Source organism: Salmo salar, chromosome 13 (genome assembly GCF_965601325.2).
Source record: "Salmo salar chromosome 13, fSalSal1, whole genome shotgun sequence".
In the NCBI taxonomy this organism is placed as follows: domain Eukaryota; kingdom Metazoa; phylum Chordata; class Actinopteri; order Salmoniformes; family Salmonidae; genus Salmo; species Salmo salar.
Genome location: NC_138303.1, coordinates 52,075,001 through 52,089,114, shown reverse-complemented (window position 1 = coordinate 52,089,114; position 14,114 = coordinate 52,075,001). Strand labels below are relative to the sequence as shown.

Genomic DNA, 14,114 nt, shown 5'->3' with positions numbered 1-14,114 from the left:
GATATGTTCTAGAGGCCATTTGAGACCTTGAAGGGCTACTTTGGGATTTTGGCAATGAAGCCCTTTATCTACAGATGAACTCATGGATACCATTTTTATGTTTCTTTGTCCATACTGGAAGGAAGTTAGAGGTAGTTTCGCGAGCCAATGCTAACATGCTAGCAGATACCATAGATCTCCAGTCATTATGCTAACGCTAGTTAGCAATTGCACTAGCGCTAGTTAGCAACTTCCTTCAAACTGCACGCAGAAACATAACAATTATAATCACGAGTTCATCTGACTTTGGGGAAGTAGATAAAGGGCCTCATTGCCAAAATCCTGAAGTATCCCTTTAAGAAGCATCAGGTACTGCTGGAATGTCTGGAATGCTGGAATGTCTACCAATGGCATGTCCATCTTGGTAAACGGTTTATAAGGACCTACTTTAAACATCTTATGAATGATCTTATGAATCATTATTAAATACTTTGAAAGTTGTTTATAAATGTGTGAATAACTAGGTTACTAACATTTACAAATGTGTGAGTAATGATTAATAAATTATCAGTAAACTATTTACTAATCCATTATAAATGTTTTATTATCTGGCGGTATTATAAAGTGCTACCGGAATCCATCATACTGGCTAAATATTTGACGATGGTAGCTTAGGTTTAGTGTCTTATACTCAAGGGCAAAACAAAGCCTACCTGAGTGTTGTTTGAGTTTGACGTCGTGTAGATAACAAGGCTTTGATTCCAAAGTGCTGACAGAGAGTCTGGGTAATTACCGAGCAACCACCACGGATTATATAAGTTCCACCTGCAGACGTTGGGCTTTTAAGGAGCACCCTGTGGAAAAACGCCACACAACACATACGTTTATAGCCCTAGAAAACTCACTAAGTCAAGCATTTATGTCATATGTTTCTATTTCATATACACAACCATAAAATTCTTCCTTTTCAAAAGCAAAATGTTTCCCATATTTCTTATCGAAGGGAAAATAGCATTATTATTTGTGTAGTATAACAGTCTAAGTAGATTACATGTCTGAAATGGGAGGAGGGAGGTTGTCACAAGGGTGCTGGTAGTAGGCCCTTCCGTAGATGGACAAAGAGAGAGAGATGTGCTGTGCAAAGCAGCCATACCTATTTCCACTGGGCATAGCCTTCCGTGAACCGCTGGACGCTAACATAGCAACCACAACATTGCTATGTGACTCTGTGCATCTCAAAGTAGTCCCTGCAAGGTGTCCAGCCCCTCTCTAGGAAGCAGAGATGCTAGAGGCTGAACCCAGTGGAGGCCAACTCGCACAATTTCTACTAGAATCACGATACCTCACTCTATCAATGCTGGTATGTACTGGAGTAGAATTCATGATCAGTGTAAATTAGCATTTTGTCTTATGTCAGTTTTTAGTACTGTAGAAATAGATAATGCAAGTTGTGTATTTATTTATATTGATGCAATAGTAATGTTCGCTGAGGGAAAAACCTCAGCTCAGCAGAGGCAAAGTTTGTTCGAGGTTTTATGCTAAGGAGGTACCGTTCCTTAAAAGCAGTAAGTCTGAAAGATGTTTGTTTACAGTTGTGTAGTGGAGGAATGGGTAGGAGCTCTATACTAATTCATAGCATTGTCTTAAAATTGTCCAGACAGTTTTCTTGAGTTTCGTTTTTTAGTCCAAGAATGAAGGTTGGCCTTTGTCTCAGTCGTTCTCTCCTTATAGACGGCAATCTTTCGATTTATACAATGGATATAAGTTAATATTATAATAGTACTATATTTTTTATATTTACATTTTATCGTGTGTGATAAACCTACGTTAATAAAACAACAAGGTTAACCTTTCTCTTACTTCTGGTTTTGGTGAGATTGTGTCTTAACTTAGAGCCAGCAAGGAGACATCATGGCGACAGAGGAATTCTTGGAAAGGGCTTTCTCCTAAAGTTCTAATTAGTGAATATGGAGCTTTTCGAGCTTTCTGGAAAAAAGGCTGAAGACCTATTTGCTACTTTCACACGCTTCTCCATGGCAACAGGTTAGGAGGTACTTGTAGCAAGAATCCAGTTTTCCACATACATGGAAGTGTAGAATTTGTCTTCTTTCTGCGCAAAAGATGACTTTTGCAAGGAGGGTCTAGTAAAGATGCTCACGAGTCACTGTCTCTCCATGAAAACATTTGGAGTGTTGCATTTTAAACAGGGTACTGTTCCAAAGTGCTGTTTGATTATGTACTATAGGAAACCTACCTGCATACCTTTTTTAGAGTTGAAGTCCTAAAGAATCTCTTTTGAATCTCGGTCCCTGGTTTGAAGAATTGCTTAATTTAATCCCAAATTATTATTGGTAATTTACTTTCTAAAACTCAATATCACCTCTGCAGAGAGCGGCAACGCAATTAGACAATAGATAATACGCAATGAGACTATTAGATAATAGATGATAATAGATACAATATCTGAGATCAGATACTGAGATCTGACATTTGACATTTGGGAGAATATTTGGATCGATCAATTACTAAACATACTCACATCTCCAATAACATTGAGATTGGATTCTGACACCATTTTCTGGCTCAGTGTAGTAGCTTAGTTAGAGAGAACCGTACCAAGTCTCCATGTGGCAGACTTATCTTTTATTTACTTTTACTTTTCTTTCTCTCTGCAGCCATATCGGCCCCACATCAGCTTTTGTAAGGAAGGAACAACAGGGAAAGCCCAAGAGATATCCAGGGCTGTTCTTATTTATTTATGTATCTATTTCTGTATTTATTTATGACTCCCTCTGCTTGTTCGGGCCCCAGTTGCAGGCTGTCTTTCCATCCAAATGTGAGTGGCATACGAACACAAGTGTTTGTCTGAAAACAAAACAAAACATGAAGTATGTCGAAATCCATATCTTTGCATTAAGCCTTTGTTTTTTGACAATGATTTTTTTCTCACCAAAAGACCTTACATACGTACATTTTGGTCTAGAGAATGAAGATATCACTCAGCAATGGTAATTAAAGCGTTGTCCTTTTTTAACTCTCCCTGTGTATTCGCAGTCTATAGTATAGGATGTGGATCACCTGCAGTTGCAGGTTGTAGCTAGCTGTGTGGTCTGTTTTTTGTTTTGAGGTCGGAGGAGGAGGGAGGGCACTGCAGTCGCGCTATAGCTGCAGGCAGCAGGTGTTCCAAGCAGGCCGTCGTCTCTCTGGGTGTGTCCTAAATGGCACGCTATTCCCTATATAATGTACTACTTTTGACCAGATGGGCATTGGTCAAAAGCGTTGCACTATATAGGGAATAGGGTGCTCTTTGGGATGCAAACTCCCTCTACACCTGCATGACACCTCCATGGCCCCACCATGGCAGCTGCCTATATCCCCTTGTCCCCTCTGTCCCCCTGTCTGTCAGTGCAGTCTCAGTCGTGGTGTCAGACATGGCATCGGGGTGCCCAGGCTGCCAACCCGTGCAAGCCAGTGTCAGCTCACACTATGAGCTCCAGCTTTGTCCAGCACACCTCTTTGCCAATGTCACAGCAGGGCACTGTGGGGTTGCCCTCTGCTATTCTGTTCCCATGCCAGGAGAAGATGCTTTTCATGGCATTTGGAGAGTCTCATTTGTTTCTCCTTTGGTAATGTCAGAACAGCAGCTGCTAACTCCCATTGGTTGAAGTTCCAGCAACTTTGCCAGTGAACCTTTTCTGTGGGAGCTATTTTCTGTTTGGGTCCCACTGTAGTTTCATGAAAGTTTTATAGTCACTTGTGAGTTATTATGGACACTAATAGACAGTGTCACAACACATTATACAGTGTCTTCAGAAAGTATGCAGTATTCGTACCCCTTGACTTACTACATATTTTGTTGCGCTACAGGCTGAATTCAAAATTGAGTACATATTTTTGGGGGTTCTCACCCATCTACACACAATGCCCCATAATGACAAAAATGTTGCACATTTAATGAACATGAAATACAGAAATATCTTATTTACCTACATTTTCACACCCATGAATCAGTACTTTGTAGGAGCACCTTTGGGAGCAATTACAGGTGTGAATCTTTTTGGGTAAGTCTCTAAGAGCACACCTGGATTGTGCAACATTTGCCCATTATTCCTTTCAAAATTCTTCAAGCTCTGTCAAATTGGTTGTTGATCATTGCCAGACAACCATTTTCAGGTCTTGCCATAGATTTTCAAGCAGATTTAAGTCAAAACTGGAACATTCACGCTCTTCTTGGTAAGCAACTCCGGTGTAGATTTGGCCATGTGGTTTAGGTTATTGTCCTGCTGAAAGGTCAGTTAATCTCCCAGTGTGTGGTGGAAGCAGACTGAATCAATCAAATGTATATATAAAGCCCTTTTTACATCAGCTGAACCAGGTTTTCCTCTAGGATTTTGCCGTTCCATTTCTTTTTTATCCTGAAAAACTCCCCATTCCTTAACGATTACAAGCATACCCATAACATGATGCAGCCACAACTATGCTTGAAAATATGGAGAGTGGTACTCAGTAATGTATCGTATTTGCCCCAAACATAACACTTTGATTTCAGGACAAAAAGTTAATTGCAAACAGAATGCATATTTTGGAATAGTTTATTTTTTACTGGCCTCCTTTTTACTCTGTCAATTAGGTTAGTACTGTACAATGTTGTTGATCCATCCTCCGTTTTCTCCTATCACAGCCAATAAACGCTGTAACTGTTTTAAAGTCACCATTGGCCTCATGGTGAACCTTCCGCTCTGGCAACTGAGTTAGGAAGGACGCCTGTATCTTTGTAGTGACTGGGTGTATTGATACACCATCCAAAGTGCAATTAATAACTTCACCATGCTCCAAGGTATATTCAATGTCTGTTTGTTTTTTTTCCCATCTACCAATAGGTGCCCTTTGCGAGACTTTGTAAAACCTCCCTGGTCTTTTTGGTTTAATCTGGTTTTGAAATTCATTGCTCGACTGATAATACAGATAATTGTGTTGGGTACAGAGATGGGCCAATCATTCAAAAATCGTCTTAAACAGTTATTGCACACAGAGTCCATGCAGCTTATTGTGTGACTTGTTATTAAGCACATTTTTACTCCTGAACTCACTTACGCTTGCCATAACAAAGGGGTTGAATACTTATTGACTCAAGACATTTCAGCTTTTCATTTTTTATTAATTTAATAAAAAAACATAATTCCACTTTTACATTATGGGGTATTGTGTGTAGGCCAGTGACAAAAACACAACAAAATGTGGAAAAAGTCAAGGGGTGTGAATATTTTCGGAAGGCTCTATGTGTATTATAAGGCTTTGTAAAGGATGTTATTGCATTATATGTATGTACTTCATAAAAAGTGATACCAGGAATGTCTCTCTGGTCTAATGGTCATCTATACCAGCCCAGCCCACGCATGTTTTTCCCCCTCTATACACCGAACAAAAGACTGAGTTTGGTAATCACTGTCTGAGAGTCAATGGAACTCTGAAAAAATGTGACTGGACCCAATAGTTTCCTTTCAATGTGATAATAAGATACAGTGTAATTTTGTTATTTTACTCTTTTCTCCTTAACTGATTCAGAAATAGCCTCCAAATTGTCAGTTGTCTGAACACTTTACTGATTTACTATGGATCTTTTTAGAAATATATTCACAAATCATCTATCAGCAATGTTCTCCTCTAAAAGTTTTAGATTTTCTATGTTATGAGTGAGTAGAATTCGGAGCTCATTGGATTGAATGGATCATGGTTGTGATTCTCAAACAATGAAAAGAACATCTTTCTTTTCCATTGTAATCCGTGTCAAAGTTACCCTGCATTAGAACCTGGCTAATAAAGTAGTAGCATCTGGGTCATGGCATCTCGATCAGTCTGTCAGTTAGTCTGTCCTGTGGACTGGACCAACTGGGGATGATGAGGGGGGGGTATTGATCAGTTTAGGGTCTTCGGTGTGCGGCCTGGGCCATCAAACAGAATCTCATGTTCTTCTTAGCTGTCACCACCACATCCAATCACTACCCCGCTTCCCTTACCCTATGCCCCCTCCCCCCCCCCCCCCCCACCTACCCAACTCATGAGGGAGAGCTGAGTAAGGCGGCTAGGACTTAACCCCCCCCCCCCCCCCCCCCACACACACACACATCCCACAGCCCCTGTAGCCCAAGCACAGATTATGACCTTGGCCTGGCCACCCGTGCAGGGGGGAGGGGCCGTCCCTCTTTACCCAACCACACAGGGACTGCGCAGGAAAAGTGTGCTAATTACCAGCGCTAATGATGTCCTTGTTCGTCACAGCTTAGCACCGCTACATTGCCATGCGATAATAACCCCGTAGCCTCGGTGAGAAGTTCAGAGTAGCATTATGACGATTACTGTCAATGATAGGGAGCAGGTAGGGTCAGGGGGTTTAGTTGCTAGCGGATCTCAATTTTGTGGATCTGTGATTTTTTGCATGAGGTCATCTAAATTAGCCAGTATGACTATGAACCTTAACAAAGTAGACCTGAATTGAGTGTAGCAAAAACATCATAGAAATTTGATTTTCAACTTCTTTACAGGTTTATTTTGATTGAGGTCTAAGGGCTCGGTTGGAGTAGTGTCACCGAAAGTGTGACGTTATGCTACAACTAAAGCGTCATTTGTCGCTTAGCAACTAGGCAGGACTTATTTTGTCTGCGTTCTGTTCTGTTTTAAGTTTGACTCATTGATTCCCGTTGACTGACAAGAAACTGGTATTCCAACGTGGTCAGAATCAGACAAAATAAATTACCCCGCATCTGTTCCGTACAATTTGGAAAACAGCTCAGAGCACGGCAGCCTGGCATTATGGAGCTAGAGGCTATAATCATTGTGCTGTAAAAATCCAGAATCCAGCAGCCGCAAACCATGTGGCCTCCTCAGAGTGGTGGCCAATCAGAACCATCCCCAGCCACTATGCCTTGTCACCCTGACTCCCTCCACTGTCTCTTCCTGGTTAGCAATAATGTTCCCTGAACATATGGGGGAAATTTTGGATCCTGTTCTTATGTAAGACAACTAGTATGTTCACCAAACTTGATTTGAACATATTCAGTTGAACTTGATACTCCAAATTTAAGGAAACAGGGGAAAACTATTAAATGTAATGACATTTATTCATATCTTCCTTATCTGTATTTTGTATTTTCTGCAACAAAATAACCCTTGAGGCATAACTTCTGCAGAATTTAACATTCAATAAACCAAACCTTTTCGACCGTATGCCCCATAGCCATATAGTGATGGAGAGATTCGTCTGTGATATTCCCTCAAATGCTAAGTGCCTATTTTCCATCGTTATGCCGTTTAATGCGATCAGAGCGCTAATCAGATTGCGTTGAAGTAACTCCATGACACAGTTGTGTCCGTAGTTGCTGCTGCTGGATTAGAGGGAGCTGGTAGGGCATTGGGCATGGCAGGCAGATCCAAGCCCTAATCTCTAAAACCCTCCTATGGTTTGGCCTTGAAGAGAGGCTAGGGCAGTGGTGTCACTGTGGGAGAGAGGGCTTTAAAGTCCAGGGACTACAGTTGAAAATGAACCAACTTCTGGGTTGTACCATTGGATTAATCTATTTCTTCTGCATCTGTAAATACCAACCAGTAGTCTGTGTGATTCATGGGGGCTGAGCTAGAGTGGTGTTTGTGAGAAGGTGCCCGAGGCCGGATCTTTTTACAAAAACGTCTGTAAAGTCTGAATGGTTTGAGCTACAAACGTATCTATGAAAAGCTGAGGCTCTCATGAACATGCACATGTAACATGTTTTGCTCTATGACGCTGACAAGTGACACAAGAGTCGTTAGAAGGTAAGGGGTTCTTCTACATAGAAGATCATAGGAAGTCCCAGGACATAGCATCTGTAATACTGTAATAAGCTCACATAGTTGCTGTCACAAACTCTGCACAGTTGTCACTGACTAGTTGGATATTCATTTCCCAGTGAGCTAACAATTTCTGTACTTACAGCATTCATATAAATTCATTTTTATCAGGTTGTTGCTTTGGCAGACTTGCATTTTTTAAATACATTTGTTAATAAAACTAATGAATGCAATTGTTGGCGGTAAGTGCACTTCATTTAGCAGCCCTAGCACCAGGAAGGCAAAGTGTTCCCATTTTGAACCATTTCATGTGTCTGAAGGTAGAACTCCACCGTCCTGGCAGGCCCAGAGAGCAAATCAAGAGCACCTATAGGCCTACCGCTGGCCAATCAGATAGCTCAGATCACTGTGTCTGCACAGTTTCCTCCAGCCATAGACTGGAAAAAGAAGCCTCAAACACACAGCAAAGTTGATACTGTGAGATTTCAAGACTTTTAAAGCCATGACTAGAGAGAGACTTAATGAATACAGCAAAGAGCTGCTATTTTCATGAATAAATTTGTGTTTAAGCTGTTATTAAGCACTGTCATCACTTTGTTCAAAGCCATAAAGTGTGCGTTCTCCCTACTTCCACTCACGCTACAACCAGCACTGTAGATGCAATGAATGAGTATAGCAAAGTGTTCAGATAAGATAGCGTTGTTATTATTAGCAGCTTGGGTCTTTTTTAATTTTGAGGAATATTTCACTTTCTCAAGTCATAGGAGTAACAACATGAATTGGTGCGTGAGGCAGAAACAATGCAGCGCGACTTGAGTTTCGCCATCAGCTGGAAGACTGTGTCCCCTTTTCTCAGAGGAGGGAGAGCTGAGGGACGGTAAGTCGGGTGAGTGGCAGCCTCACTGCTGCTCCCTCCCCCCAGACTGACCATCAAATGGCGGCCATCCGTCCAGTAAAAAAAATTGAATCAAATTATTATGCTCGCTCAGCTGTGCCTCGCAAGTAGGCTAATACAACAAATCAAATCAAACTTTATTTGTCATATGCACAACAAGTGTAGACCTTACCATGAAATACTTACAAGTCCTTAACCAACAGTGCCGTTCAAGAAGAGTTAAGAAAGTATTTACCAAATAAACTAAAGTAGAATATAAAATTAATAAAAAGTAACACAATAACATAACAATAACGAGGCTATATACAGGAGATACCGGTACCGAGTCAGTGTGCAGGGGGTACAGGTTAGTTGAGGTAATTTGTACATGTCGGTAGGGGGTGAAGTGACTATGCGTAGATAATAACCAGCGAGTAGCAGCAGTGTACAAAATGTCCAGTGGTCAATGTAATAGTCCGGTGGCCATTTGATTAATTGTTCAGCAGTCATATGGCTTGGGGGTAGAAGCTGTTAAGGAGCCTTTTGGTCCTAGACTTGGCGCTCCGGTACCGCTTACTATGCGGTAGCAGAGAAAACAGTCTATGACTCGGGTGACTGGAGTCTCTGACAATTTTATGGGCTTTCCTCTGACACCGCCGATTATATAGGTCCTGGATTGCAGGAAGCTTGGCCCCAGTGATGTACTGGGCCGTATGCATTACCCCATGTAGCGCTTTATGGTCAGATGCCGAGCAGTTGTCATACCAGGCGGTGATGCAACGGTCAGGATGCTCAGGGTAAATGATCTATTACCAGTGTGATCATATACCTATTTTAAAAAATATATAATTTCAAAATTGTCTGAGAAGAACAACATTGGCAGGGCAATTCTGTTTTTAATTGGTTAATGTTGCATAGGCTTATGTTTTTGTTTTAAAAAATCTGAGCGATAGATCTCAGCTTGCATTTTGACTCAGAAAGTGATCTTGACTCAGAAAAGGTTGGTGACCTCTGGTCTACATTATGTTTTTCTATATTTCATAATTCTGTAATAGATTTTAGTTTTGAGGACAAAGTTTGCCAGATAGTTTTGAGCAGTTTTGAGTTGTCATGTGACATGTTTAATTTACAGTAGCCATGTAATGTTATATTATGTTATGTTATGTTGTGTTATGTTATGTTTTGTTATCTTAGGTTGTCTTATGTTATGTGTTATATTGTGTTATGTAATGTTGTGTAATGTTATGTTGTGTAATGTTATGTTGTGTTATGTTATGCTGTGTTATGTTATGTTTTGTGTTATGTTATATTGTGTTATGTTGTGTAATGTTATGTTGTGTTATGTTATGTTTTGTGTTATGTTATATTGTGTTATGTTGTGTTATGTTATGTTGTGTGTTTTGTTATATTGTGTTATGTTGTGTTATGTTATGTGTTATGTGTTATGTTGTGTTATGTTATATTGTGTTATGTTGTGTTATGTTGTGTTTTGTTATGCTGTGTTATGTTATGTTTTGTGTTATGTTATATTGTGTTATGTTGTGTTATGTTTTGTTATCTTAGGTTGTCTTATGTTATGTGTTATATTGTGTTATGTTATGTTGTGTTATGTTGTGTAATGTTATGTTGTGTTATGTTATGCTGTGTTATGTTATGTTATGTTGTGTAATGTTATGTTGTGTTATGTTATGTTATGTTTTATGTTATGTTATATTGTGTTAAGTTGTCTTATGTTATGTTTTGTGTTATGTTATATTGTGTTATGTTGTGTTATGTTATATTGTGTTATGTTATGTTATGTGTTATGTTGTGTAATGTTATGTTGTGTTATGTTATGTTTTATGTTATGTTATATTGTGTTAAGTTGTCTTATGTTATGTTTTGTGTTATGTGTTATGTTGTGTTATGTTATATTGTGTTATGTTGTGTGTTATGTTGTGTTATGTTATATTGTGTTATGTTGTGTTATGTTATGTGTTATGCTGTATTATGTTATGTTTTGTGTTATGTTATATTGTGTTATGTTATGTTTTGTGTTATGTTATATTGTGTTATGTTGTGTTATGTTATGTGTTATGTTAAATTGCCTTATGTTGTGTAATGTTATGTTGTGTTATGTTATGCTGTGTTATGTTATGTTTTGTGTTATGTTAAATTGCGTTATGTTGTGTTATGTTATGTGTTATGTTGTGTAATGTTATGTTGTGTTATGTTATGCTGTGTTATGTTATGTTTTGTGTTATGTTATATTGTGTCATGTTGTGTTATGTTATGTTTTGTGTTATGTTATATTGTGTTGTGTTGTGTTATGTTATATTGTGTTATGTTATGTTGTGTTATGTTATGTTTTGTGTTATGTTATAATGTGTTATGTTGTGTTATGTTGTGTTGTGTTATGTTATGCTGTGTTATGTTATGTTTTGTGTTATGTTATATTGTGTTACGTTGTGTTATGTTATGTGTTATGTTGTGTAATGTTATGTTGTGTTATGTTATGTTTTGTGTTATGTTATATTGTGTTATGTTGTCTTATGTTATGTTTTGTGTTATGTTATATTGTGTTATGTTGTGTTATGTTATGTGTTATGTTGTGTTATGTTATATTGTGTTATGTTGTGTGTTATGTTGTGTTATGTTATATTGTGTTATGTTGTGTTATGTTATGTGTTATGCTGTGTTATGTTATTTTGTGTTATGTTATATTGTGTTATGTTATGTTATGTTTTGTGTTATGTTATATTGTGTTATGTTGTGTTATGTTATGTGTTATGTTAAATTGCTTTATGTTGTGTTATGTTATGTGTTATGTTGTATAATGTTATGTTGTGTTATGTTATGCTGTGTTATGTTATGTTTTGTGTTATGTTAAATTGCGTTATGTTGTGTTATGTTATGTGTTATGTTGTGTAATGTTATGTTGTGTTATGTTATGCTGTGTTATGTTATGTTTTGTGTTATGTTATATTGTGTTATGTTGTGTTATGTTATGTTTTGTGTTATGTTATATTGTGTTATGTTATGTTGTGTTATGTTATGTTTTGTGTTATGTTATATTGTGTTATGTTGTGTTGTGTTATGTTATATTGTGTTATGTTATGTTGTGTTATGTTATGTTTTGTGTTATGTTATATTGTGTTATGTTGTGTTATGTTATGTTGTGTTGTGTTATGTTATGCTGTGTTATGTTATGTTTTGTGTTATGTTATTTTGTGTTATGTTATGTTGTGTTGTGTTATGTTATGTTGTGTCTTTTTACTATCAAAATAAAGAGAGTTCCACACTCTATATATCAACTCCCAGTCATTTAATGGGTATTTACCAACGTTTCGGCATCACTGGTTCATCATGGTTCACGTTTTGTGTGCTTTTTGCTATCCTTTGTTACTATGTGTTTGTGCATTGTTGCGTCTTAATAACGTGTCATATAAAGCTGTGTGTGTGAGTTGCTAACCCCCTGACTCTGTGTGTTTCAGTCGTGACAGTGACCTCTCTAAAATCATCTCCAACCTCCACCACACAAGACAGCACGGCATGCCCGAGGACCAGCCAGCCACTGACCTCAGCACCAACACAGGACACACAGGTAAGATACTACAAGACCTGGGATGGGGGTTTGGGTGTTGTGTGTGTTTCTATATGTCTGTGTATTTCTTAGTTTTTCTCCCTGTATTTCACCAATTTGCAATAAGGTTACGTTTTCTTTACATCAACATGAGTAATTCATCACCATTATGCATTAGTCCCTTAATTTGCTGTAATTTGTTTGATTGGGGAATTTACTGTAAGCTTATTACTGATTCCTGAAGGTGTCTCTCAAGTCGATTACTTAAGGTTCTCGTTTGCCTGTTCTATTGCACTCCAGGTTTTTCCTTAGCCCCCTGTTTTAAATTTCCACTAAATAAATAGCTTTGTTTGCCATTAATCCAGTTTCATGGGCGTAAAGGAACCATGGTGTGTGTTAAGCTACAGTAAGAGCCTTCTGACAGTTTACAGCCCAACAGTTAAACACCCTAATAACACCAGCCACTGTTTCATCAGTTTTAGTTCTGAATCAGACTGAATGTTGGAACTTTATACTTTCAGGTAGATACTTGTGTAATATTTCTGTGTAACATGAAGTGATAGAGTGGATTGGTATTTAGATACTTTAGCTGTTGTGTTCTGGTGATAGCTTGTCGTTGTATATTGTGATCTGTGCCCATGTATGCATACGTATGCATTTCATCAAAGGTATATTGAGTCATTTACATTTTTTATATAACCTTTATTTAACTAGGAAAGTCAGTTAAGAACAAATTATTATTTACATTGATGGCCTACCCCGGCCAAACCCTAACCCGGACGACACTGGGCCAATTGTCCGCTGCCCTATGGGACTCCCAATCACAGCCGGTTGTGATACAGTCTGGAATCGAACCAGGGTATGTAGTGATGCCCCTTGCACTGAGATGCAGTACCTTAGACCGCTGCGCAACTCAGGGGCAAAAAAAGTTGTGTAATTTTTCTAAAGATAGATGGTTCTATTTAGTAGACATTAAATAAACTACCACTAATAGGGATTAGCCGTGTCTGAAGTCCCCTAGTGTTTTGATGGACGAAGGTGTCTGGAAGGGCAATTTATACTGTAGGGACATACTGTATACTTATTACACTCTAAATGCTCTTTCATTCCAAACTATCTCCCAAATGTTGGGTTGGTAGGGACCCGTTGGTTTGTGGGTTAAATCTAGGTTTAGCCGAGCTAAAACAGTTTTGGTTAAATAGAGTTTGTCACAAGAAGTTCAGGATTTTACAATATAAGATGTCTAAGATGTTAGGTGGATCCTCAGCCTGAAAATAGTCTATGGGCCAGGAGAAGCTGTAATTCATAGTTTGGTTTTCTCTAAATAGTCACTACAAACTTGTAAAGTGTTACCAACAAAGTTGATCAACCACAGATGGAACCCATAAAGCAGTACCCTTACCATGTTCAAGTGGTACATTGTTCAGAGGGGAGAGCATTACCCCCTGTGGACGTTCTGTTCTTCTTCATCCCATTAGTCAGAGGGGCATACATGTGGCATGATCACACCCCAAATCCAACACCTCGTCTTCTACTGTATCTCTCTGGTCTCATCCGTCTAGAAGCTTAATTGCCCATACGGTACATAATACAGAGGAATGAGGGGGCGGAGGGATGTCTGTTTATCCCCCCTCATATGGGTGGGCGACGAGGGGTGATAAAGTCTCAGCTGCCCAATGTCTTTAGACCCATGTTTGGGACAGATTTCCCAAAAAGACCTGTCTAATCAGCTGCTAAGCCTAATGGAGAAATTAGCCTGTGAATGGTAATCTTAATGGAGAAAGACACAAAGCGATGAGGGAGGGTAGGGGGAGGAGGACGAGGGGGAGGGGGGATGAGTGCGGTGCAGCAAGCGCCGGAGGGGGGCTGGGCCTAAAA

The 14,114-nt window shown here is 39.0% G+C and overlaps 1 protein-coding gene across 4 annotated transcripts in view; it reads left to right on the top strand.

The window, feature by feature from the left end:
• Positions 1-14,114, top strand: part of LOC106567375 (sterile alpha motif domain-containing protein 11) — a 107,264-nt gene that overhangs the window by 38,316 nt on the left and 54,834 nt on the right. For 3 of the 4 annotated variants that reach the window (XM_014136541.3, XM_014136542.3, XM_014136540.3), the window contains exon 4: positions 12,148-12,257. In XM_014136541.3, the coding sequence (XP_013992016.1) occupies positions 12,148-12,257 (110 nt within the window). Of the gene's footprint in view, positions 1-1,097; positions 1,340-12,147; positions 12,258-14,114 lie in introns of those variants that run through there. The other variant, XM_014136543.3, reaches the window with a different exon arrangement.